At 45.1% G+C, this 10,223-nt stretch overlaps 2 protein-coding genes across 3 annotated transcripts in view; one reads left to right on the top strand and one right to left on the bottom strand.

Annotated features, from left to right (window-relative positions):
- lipf (lipase, gastric) overlaps positions 1-2,994 on the top strand; it is a 5,553-nt gene extending 2,559 nt beyond the window's left edge. Inside the window, exons 3-11 of the mRNA XM_079373088.1 lie at positions 224-335; positions 599-797; positions 902-1,011; positions 1,143-1,279; positions 1,362-1,508; positions 1,607-1,678; positions 1,765-1,833; positions 1,950-2,060; positions 2,351-2,994. Of these exons, the coding sequence (XP_079229214.1) occupies positions 224-335; positions 599-797; positions 902-1,011; positions 1,143-1,279; positions 1,362-1,508; positions 1,607-1,678; positions 1,765-1,833; positions 1,950-2,060; positions 2,351-2,473 (1,080 nt within the window). The 3' untranslated portion in view covers positions 2,474-2,994. The remainder of the gene's footprint in view (positions 1-223; positions 336-598; positions 798-901; positions 1,012-1,142; positions 1,280-1,361; positions 1,509-1,606; positions 1,679-1,764; positions 1,834-1,949; positions 2,061-2,350) is intronic.
- A 1,114-nt stretch (positions 2,995-4,108) lies between these two features.
- Positions 4,109-9,965, bottom strand: ankrd22 (ankyrin repeat domain 22). Of its 2 annotated transcripts, none has more exons than XM_079373090.1 (7): positions 9,889-9,965; positions 9,344-9,434; positions 6,518-6,709; positions 6,124-6,228; positions 5,613-5,690; positions 5,420-5,518; positions 4,109-5,332 (listed from the first exon to the last, which is right to left on the bottom strand). In XM_079373090.1, the coding sequence occupies exons 2-7, from the start codon at positions 9,362-9,364 to the stop codon at positions 5,255-5,257; spliced, it is 573 nt and encodes a 190-aa protein (XP_079229216.1). In that variant the 5' UTR covers positions 9,365-9,434; positions 9,889-9,965; the 3' UTR covers positions 4,109-5,254. The 2 variants fall into 2 exon arrangements, with proteins under 2 accessions (XP_079229216.1, XP_079229215.1); XM_079373089.1 differs by having other exon boundaries at positions 6,124-6,231; positions 9,889-9,958.
- Between the last annotated feature and the right edge of the window lie 258 nt (positions 9,966-10,223).

The following is a 10,223-nucleotide window of genomic DNA, read 5'->3' as shown; positions in this document are numbered from 1 at the left end:
CTTTACTCTTTAAACGTGTGCGTGTGTGTGCGTGTGCGTGTGTGTGTGTGTGCGTGTGTGTGCGTGTGTGTGTGTGTGCGTGTGTGTGCGTGTGTGTGTGTGTGTGTGTGTGTGCGTGTGTGTGCGTGTGTGTGCGTGTGTGTGTGTGTGCGTGTGTGTGCGTGTGTGTGCGTGTGTGTGTGTGTGCGTGTGTGTGCGTGTGTGTGCGTGTGTGTGTGTGCAGTCAGAGATCATCAGGCGGTGGGGCTACCCTGCAGAGGAGCACGAGGTGGTGACAGAGGACGGATACATCCTGACCCTCAACAGGATCCCACAGGGACTCAAACGCACCACAGGTCTCACACACACACACAGACACACACACACACACACACACACACACATATACACACACACGGTGTGAATCGGTGTGTTCAGTGACCCCTGAAGTTTGTAGAGTTTGATGCTGTTTAAAGAATCTGAGAACAGGAAGTGAAAGTTAAACTTTGTTCGACATCAGTCAGCTGACTGCAGCTCAGCTTGATTTTCAGAAACATCACGTCTAAGTGTGTGTGTGTGTGTGTGTGTGTCTTTAAGTGTCCTCTGTGTGTGTCCTCAGGTGTGCGTCCGGCCGTCTACCTGCAGCACGGCCTCCTCGCCGCGGGCAGTAACTGGATCACTAACCCTCCGGCCTCCAGTCTGGGATACGTCCTCGCTGACGCCGGATACGACGTGTGGCTCGGAAACAGCCGAGGAAACACCTGGTCCAGGAAACACCAGAACCTCAAACCAGACCAGGACGAGTACTGGAGGTTCAGGTGAGGACACCTGGACAGATTGGCAACCTTTAATGACATCACAACACCTGACTGACGTGTGTGTGTGTGTGTGTGTGTGTGTGTGTGTGTGTGTGTGTGTGTAGTCATGACGAGATGGCTCTGAAGGATCTCCCGGCTTCTGTAGGCTACATCCTGAAGGTGACGGGTCAGGAACAGATCTTCTACATCGGACACTCTCAGGGAACCACGATAGGTAACACACACACACACACACACACACACACACACACACACACACACACACACACACACACGACACACACACACACATGCGCAGTAATTGTTCTGGATCACGCGTGTCCATCTCTCTGTTTGATTTCCCAGCATTCATGGCGTTCTCCGCGCTGCCTGAGCTGGCCAGTAAGATCAAGCTGTTCTTCGGTTTGGCTCCCGTGGCGACGGTCGAGTTCACGGGGAGCCCGATGACCAAACTGTCCGTCCTGCCTGAGTTTCTCATCTGGGTGAGGACGGAGCTCCTGACTTTCTAAGAGGTGAATAATCCCGCACGGAGGAATGACCACGTGTCTGTGCTCCCCCTCCCAGGACCTGTTTGGCAAGCAGGACTTCCTGCCTCAGAGTCACATGATCGAGTGGTTTGCAGAACACGTGTGCGGGAAGACGGTGCTCCGAGAGCTGTGTGGAAACATCTTCTTCATCCTCTGCGGCTTCGACGAGAAGAACCTGAACGTGGTGAGAATCACACGCCATTTTATCTCACCGCCGGACGGGTCGCTCGTCCGTTAACGAGCGAGCGCAGGAAACATAACTCTACCAACCTCTGTGTGCAGACTCGCACGCCGGTCTACACCACACACTGTCCTGCAGGAACCTCAGTGCAGAACATGGTCCACTGGTCCCAGGTACCACACACACACCGATATCACACCTGGATCTGAGTCCTCAGGTCTATAAAGTCCCTGCAGTTTGATGTTGTTGTTGTCTTCAGGCCGTTCACGGACGGCGGCTGAGTGCCTTTGACTTTGGAGCTGCAGGAAACATGAAGCACTACAACCAGGTGAGCCTGTCCCACACCTGCTCTGATCATCTGTGTCTGCAGAGCTCAAGCTTAAACTCTGTGGAGTCAGTTCCCTCTGCTCACTTCCTGTTCCTCCTCATGGTTCCCGCCCTCAGTCCACCCCCCCTGAGTACCGAATCAAGGACATGAAGGTCCCTACTGCTCTGTTCTCGGGAGGACAGGACACGCTGGCGGACCCCAAAGACGTGGCCATGCTCCTCACTCAGGTGAGTCCAAGCACAAGCAGAACACACAGTATCTAACGCTGGTGAGTTTGAGCACAGCAGCACCTGGTGGACATCAGAGGAACTGCAGCTGACCTGCAGCTTCCTTCTCCCAAACCGTCTGTCTCCTGAAAAACCATGATTATTGTTTTTGTTGAGGACCCAACAATAAACTGTCTGTCTGTCTGTCTGTCTGTCTGTCTGTCTGTCTGTCTGTCTGTCTGTCTGTCTGTCTGTCTGTCTGTCTGTCTGTCTCACCTGTCTGTCTGTCTCACCTGTCTGTCTGTCTGCAGGTGTCTAACTTGGTCTTCCATAAGCACATCGATCACTGGGATCATCTGGATTTTATTTGGGGCCTGGACGCTCCGGAGCAGATGTTTCCAAGCATCCTGAAGCTGCTGCAGCAACACCACTAGAGGGCGCCACACTGACCCAGTGTGTGTGTGTGTGTGTGTGTGTGTGTGTGTGTGTGTGTGTGTGTGTGTGTGTGTGTGTGTGTGTGTGTGTGTGTGTGTGTGTGTGTGTGTGTGTGTGTGTGTGTGTGTGTGTGTGACTTTACTTTAATGTTCCCATTTTAAGCCACTTTGTTTTACTCTGTGTACTGTACATCAGTCAGGATGTAACGACTCGATTTTATAATTTTTATTCCAAAAAATTATATGGAAGTCAATTTTCTAACAATCCTTTGGCGGTCGAATGCTAAATCTTCTTTAGCTACTGACGTCAATCAAAAGAAGCCAAAAGCAGATATCGCCATCTGCTGGTTCAAAACAAGTATTGCAACACTTTCTTCGTCTAATCGATTTGACTTGTCTTTTCTTTGTTGATTTTTAAATGAATCGTTATGATGTGTTCTTCAGTGTTAACCGGCTCTGTTCTGCAAAACAAACCTGCAGACGTCACAAAATGTTTTTAAACATCAAGTGAATTCTTTTTACTTTTTTAGACACTATATGTTTATATTCAGTGTTAAGTGTCATGTGACCTGTAGAAACAGAGTCACAGCCTTAATGTGTGTTTGTTTAATCTAACTGTGAGGAGTCAGACTTTCTGCTGGATCATTCTGTTTACTCAAACACTGTCAGTTTGATCACAGCAGCACCTGGAGGCTGTTTGAGGAACTGCAGCGTCAGCTTCAAGGCTGCTGATTGGTCTACACAGAATACATTTAGATAATGGTAAAAAAAAAAAAATTGAATTGATAAAAGTCCAACTAACACACCAGGATAACCTCAGGGGTCAGGGGTCGATTTACTTTTAAAAGTTTACACCTCAAACAGACCCAACTGGATGACTCAGTTCAACATGGTGGCCGACCTTGGTACTGCAGCGTCATGTGATGTCGTTGGGACTAAAACAGACTTTTCTTTTTTTCTTAGGGTGCTTGACCTCCCAGATCTGAACACTTAAAAACCCTTTTAAAATCATTCGGTCCTGAATGTTGTAAAATACAATTCAAGCTGAATTCAGAGATATTTTTGTTGACATAATAAATGCAGATCAGGGCTGTGTTCTGTGGTCCTTCTACATGCAGGAGTTGGACTTGTAATTCTTCATGCGTCCCTGAGCAGCTTTCATATGAAATAAACGAGACTCCGCCTCCAAAGCTGTATCCACATCTATCACACATCCATGGGCGCTCGTACGCTGAGATGACAATAGAAGACGTAAACGAACCAATCCACCTGAAACTGAATCTCTATGTTTTTAACTTTATAAGTGACGTAGCACTTACAGCACTAAAGTTAGAATAATGCTAAAGTTAGCATTCTAGTAAAACTCATGTAAAAATTAGCATTAGCTGTTTGCTAACGGTAGCAATCAGAAACAAAACGTCACCAAATATCTAATTATGATTTAAAAAACCTGTGAGTCAAATTTGAAGGGACAATAGAATCCAAGCACGCAGGTTGAATTGGGATGGGCGGGGCTAATGTTTCTGTAAGAGTGACACATTTTATTTCCTGTATCACCTGATGTGTTTATTATGAATATGAAACAGATTTTAACCAAACTGTTCATAAATAAAACCCAATAATCAAACAGACTCGTTTGTCAATGTATTTATTTATAACTCAGAAGCTGTCATTTGAAATGTATCAAAAGATCGGTAGCTTACATTTCACCAACAGATTTATTAAAGTGACCTTTTTATGTCCCTTCATGACATCACAAAGGGCAGTAGGATTAGGGTTAAAGTATTCAGCTCCCTGGTGCCAGCCAGTGGTCAGCCCAACAAACCAAATCAACAATAAAGCTCAACAAACTTCACACACATTTTTTGGGAAGTTCTGAGAGTTACTGTAAAGGAGAACAACATGTGACCTTAAAGCTTCACCCCGGCCCTTTTCTAGCTTCAAATAAAGTGCTTGTTTGTTGGGTTTCAACAAATAGCACGATCAACATTTTATTTAAGGTAACTTGGTCTGATGGAAACACGGTGTGCAAACTCTGTTATCTGAAAACACAAAAAAACAAGAGCATTGACCAATTGTTAGCCTAGCTTAGCAGAAAGACTTAAAGCGGAAGGTAAATGTTAGCATAGCTCTGTTTGTGACAGTGTATCTGCTGTGTTCTGTTTCACTCTGCATGTTTCTAATCAGCTCCAGCAGCAGAAAGCTGCTCAAACTAGGATCAATGTTGGAGATGCTTTTGAAACATGGAGAGAGGTTAGAACGCAGAAAGCTTTACAGACCCATGCAGAGCTGGCTAAACACTGAAGCTACAGTGTTCACCACATGCAGAGCTGGCTAAACACTGAAGCTACAGTGTTCACCACATGCAGAGCTGGCTAAACACTGAAGCTACAGCGTCCACCACATGCAGAGCTGGCTAAACACTGAAGCTACAGTGTGCACCACATGCAGAGCTGGCTAAACACTGAAGCTACAGTGTCCACCACATGCAGAGCTGGCTAAACACTGAAGCTACAGTGTCCACCACATGGTGACCTGTGTGAGAAAAGGGGGGAGACAGCTCTCTGTAATGATTAGTTTAGACTGTAATACCCATTTTAAACACTAGGGGGCGGAGCTACAGACTGCTCCTTTAAATGAATTTGAAAATGAGTCCAAGAAGAGTTTGATCACAGACGTCTGTGAGAAAGTGTGAGCTCTGTTTTTATATATCTTGAATCTCTCGCAGTAACATTTTTACCTGTATGATAAAATAACATTTACAGTGACTTTGATTTCCTGTTAGTGCGTCTTCTTCAGTAGGATAATGATCTTTTTAAACTTCAGCCTGGTGGCGATGTCCAGCGGCGTTTCTCCGTCCTGCGGAGGAAGAAGACGAGGAGGAGGTCAGGATTCACGTCGTACCGCAGAGGAGCGTTTGTGTTCTCCGTCAGTTTGTGGACTTACTTTATTTTTAATGTTCTCGTCGGGTTTTTTTTCCAGCAGCAGAGAAACCAGTCGATGGTTTTTCATCAGACAGACATAATGAAGAGCTGTGTTTCCTTTCTGCTCATGAAACAAAGGAGACATTTAATACTAAACACACAGGCAGCGAGGCCACTGACGGGAAGAATGGAAAAAGGTCATCTGGTTCACTCACGTAGTCGATGGCATTGACGTTGACTTTGCTGCTCAGGACCGCCTTCATCAGAGCGGCGTGCTGCCTCTGTTTCTGCAGCTACAACACAAACATGCTCATTTAAATTCACTGAGTCTCTTTTATGGGACACTGCTAAAGTACAACGCGGGTCTGTTCAGTGAGACAGTGAGCCTACCTATGGTCACACAACAGGTCCTGTTAGCATAATACGCTAGTCTCGCTAAGCAACCACCGCAACCCTGAGATTGGCTGACACATAAACAGGCCAGTCAGCGTTCAGAGCTTTGACTTGTGGTGCATTAATGGTGTGTTGTTTAGGTTGGTTTTTGACCCAGAGCTTGAAAACACGATGGTCACCCGAACGCAACCTCCTCCAGAGTCTCCAGTTTGAAGTGCACGCTGCCTGAGCTCTGGTGCCCTCTAGAGGTATTCTCCAGTAACACACGTCACATATAACTACACTCATAATGTAGTGTTGGGGTCAAGGTTCATCTCAGCGAGTTCATCGTACCATGAGGAAGAATCCGAGCAGCAGGATGGGCATCAGGACGGTGATCATGAGATAATCCAGCAGAGAGAAACTTCTCTTAGACACATAGTGAAGACAGTTCCTCTGCTTCTGTAACACACACACACACACACACACACACACACACACACACACACACACACACACACACACACACACACACACACACACACACACACACACACACACACACACACACACACACACACACACACACACACACACACACACACACACACACACACACACACACACACACACACACACACACACACACACACACACACTTAGATATACAAGAGGAAAGGTGGTCACGTCATCCTGACTTCAGTGGGTGAACACACACACACACACACACACACACACACACACACACCTTGTTTGTCAGGTGCACGTTGGCCCCGTTCTCCAGCAGGTACTCCACTGCCCTCAGGTTGCCGTGGCGACAGGCTGCGATGACAGGGGTGTCCCCGTTGTGCTCCTCCTGGATGTTAAGTTGAGCCGGGTCCTTCTTCAAGACGCGATACAGCTGATGGACGTCGCCATCGTACGCTGACTGACAGGCCGGCTGAGGGGAGGAGCCGTTAACATGTTGTTGTTTCTTCACACATAACTGACTATTTACTATTTTCACAGATAAAACGAACCCTTTAATTCTACTTGTTTCAGAAAAGTTCTCCTGATGTTGAACATGTTGTGAGAAGTACGGTGGCCCAGAGGGCTCAAAAAGCTGCAAACACAAACAAACAAAGAAACTCAAATGTTGTTTCTGAAGTTTTAGTGACAGTGTTTGAACCCTCAGGGCCACCGTACATGTATCCCGTTACACGTTTAATTTACGCTTTTTCCCGTTCAGGGTCTGAGGGATACTGCAGCCAATCACAGAGCTGACACACAGAGACAAACAACCAGCCAGTCAGCAGGTAACCAGCGTGTGATTGGACTGTGGGAGGAAGCTGGAGAGAACCCACGCCATGCACGGGGCGAGCATACAGACTGCACACAGAGAGGCTGCTGTCAGACAGGGATTCAAACCAGCAACCTCCTCACTGAGAGGGGACAGAGAGAACCACTGAGCCACCGTGCAGCCATACTTCAGGTGTCATGTATTATTTAAAGAAGGTGTGAATTGATTCATCTCTCCTGTGTGAGAACACACACACGCAGAGTAACAAGAAGAAGCCGCAGAAAACCATTTTTACTGTGTACACACACTTTGCATAAAGTAGTAATACACACACACACACACACACACACACACACACACAGGACTTGTTATCAGCACATACAACTTAAAATATAAACCAGTTAAACCAGTTTCTTCCCGCTCTCTGACTGGTCACATTACTGTTTACACGCTGGTTCATTATTTCACTCTTCATGACACAAAGAGAGTTTCAAAGCGAAGCAATTTAAAACTGCTGCAGTTAGAGGACGTTCAACTTTGTGAAATACAAAATGCACAGATCTTAAAGAGGACATATTCTCCCTCCCTTCACACAGCGCCCCCCTGTGGTCTAAACGAAACATCTGTGTTTCTGATCTTTGGTCCAATTATAACATGAATCAAGCAGCAGAGGAGGTTTGTGACTCTGTAGAAACCAGCTCTCTCTGAACGCTCCGTTTTGGTGTGTGTGTCTCTTTAAATGCAATAAGCCCCGCCCCCTGAGTTTTCCCAGTAGACATCACTCCTTCGTAGAGAGAATAAAAATGGTGGAATTGTCCAAAAGTTTAGCTCTAGTCTGGAAGTGGAGTCCAGGGGTGGAGATACCAGGGGAGGGGGATTTATTTAACCAGAATCCCACTGTGACATCACAAGGGGAGAACATTTGAAACAGAACATTTTTCTCCGTGTGGTCAGACTTCTGTAGACCACAAACAAAGTTCCCGGATGGATTTATTTAACATGTTGTGGGTCAGTAGACTCTCAGGCTACCCAGATAAATGTTCAGAAACACTGTGAAAGGTGGATTTTTCTGAATACGTCTCCTTTAAAATGTTTGTTTTTCCACAGTTGATGTGAAGACAGGAGAGTCAGGGAGGAGACGCTCAATCTGTTTCTGATCACAACGCTGCACGCCTTAAATTTTTCACATTCTTCTCTCCACATGTTTGGATGCTCCTGATCAAATCTCAAGTTCACCTGCTGATAAAACAAACGCAGGCCAGGATACACACAGGTGAGGCTTCTGAACACATACAGATTAAAATCTCGCCTCGGAATCAAAACGCCTCTTTTGAAAAGATCAAATGATTTCTAATCTTTTCTAGTTTGATTTGTAAACAGCCTCAAACACCCTGTTCTTAGGTCTAAGTGAGCGACACCCGCCTGCACACAAGATGAGGATTTGTCAGTGATATGTACGGCCTTGGTCTCGCCTCAGAGGTTTCTGGTCTCAGTTAAGTCTTGGTCTCGTTTAAGGTGGTCTGGACTACGACACTAAAATCCTGAGTCGATGTCCGAGCTGTGACTTCAAACATCAAAGTCTGTGAGGAATGGATGGATTTAAAATGTTCATGGAATAAATATATAAAGAATAAAGTTTTAAACCTGACACATTTCTTAGATATCTATATTTATTTTAGTCTAATTTTGGAACTTAAAGGGAAACTTCACCCATTTACATGAAGCTGTGTATCAGTAGAAACATGGTAGTAGTGTTGAATGGTCGTGAGTCCAGCCCTCATTTTGACCTGAGACCAGAAAAACGTGTTTTTCTTTGCTTGAAAGTTTTCTTCATGTGGTGCAAAAAGCGTCATAATGCATCACAAGAAGAAAAATGTGTTTTTCTTTGCCTGGAAGTTTTCTTTCGTCTCAGGACAAAATGAGGGCTGGACTCAAAACCATTCAACACTACTACCATGTTTCTACTGATACACAGCTTCATGTAAATGGGTGAAGTGTCCCTTTAAGGTTTAATTTGATGCTAAAAACTTTTTTGTTTGCTTTCATAATTAGAAATTATTCTACTTCCGGTTGAGATTGTTTCTCTCTCTCTCTCTCTCTCTCTCACACACACACACACACACACACACACACACACACACACACACACACACACACACACACACACACACACACACACACACACACACACACACACACACACACACACACACACACACACACACACACACACACACACACACATACACAGCTGTCGTTACATATCGGATTATCTAGACAGTTTTGAGTTCTTACCTCGGAGTAAACCAGACCCATGACTGCCGGCACGAACACACCTGGACAAGTGAAGTCACCTCCACTGACACAGCATCACTTCAGCTCGCCCCTTTCAAAATAAAGTTAAACTCTAAACCACACCTCCTTATCATTTCCATAAATGCGTTGAGCTTTCCTAATAAAGTTCATTTAAAAAAAAACATTTTAAAAAACTCTTCCTGGAATAAACACATTCATAAATATAATGTTAAATCTATCAAAGAAGTGTTTATCAAGATGAGATCAATAATGTTTAATAACCAAATTTGGTTAAACGTTAATGAGCCCTCCTCCTTACATCTTACACTTTACATCAATTAAACGTTATGAAAACAGACTACTTTACTTTACTGTGTTTGTGTAAATTCACATGTTACCCATTTCTTATTATAAATAGATAAAGAGGGACTATAACCAACCTTTAATTATTGCAACCGTTCTCTGTATAAAAAAACATTTGGGCTTTTATTTTGAAACGCGTACTTCCTCATATGTCTTTATGTTTGCGAAAACTACCTGCTCACCTGAGACAAGCTGACACATGTTGCAGGTAATAGGAAGTACGTCACAGTCTAATTAAGGCCTGGAGGCAAACGGATAAATAAAAAGAAGAGGACAGGACGAAACACGAACAGAGCCGAGAGTCTCCAGAGTCTCAGGTCCCTGATCTGCATCGAGTGTCCTCCATGTTGTCTCCTCCACCTGATGCAGGGAGGAAACGAAGCCGAGGAGAGAGGACAGAGGAAATCAGTTTTAAGAGACATGAGACGTCACATGACGTGACATCAGCTGATCACGTTCAGCTGTCAGTCAGCCGAACAGCTGTTTATGTTTCTACAAACACACACTGTATTATCTC

Source organism: Symphodus melops, assembly GCF_947650265.1.
Source record: "Symphodus melops genome assembly, contig: scaffold_357, whole genome shotgun sequence".
Lineage (NCBI taxonomy): Eukaryota > Metazoa > Chordata > Actinopteri > Labriformes > Labridae > Symphodus > Symphodus melops.
This window is presented reverse-complemented; position numbering and strand designations above follow the sequence as displayed.

Excerpts from the sequence above, each read along its gene's own strand:
- ankrd22 (XM_079373089.1), bottom strand. The coding sequence starts at position 9,364 with ATGGGTCTGGTTTACTCCGAG. Across the intron at positions 6,232-6,517 it reads ACGTGCACCTGACAAACAAG|AAGCAGAGGAACTGTCTTCA; the intron begins GTGTGTGTGTGT and ends TGTGTGTTACAG. Across the intron at positions 5,333-5,419 it reads ACGAGAACATTAAAAATAAA|GACGGAGAAACGCCGCTGGA; the intron begins GTAAGTCCACAA and ends CTTCCTCCGCAG.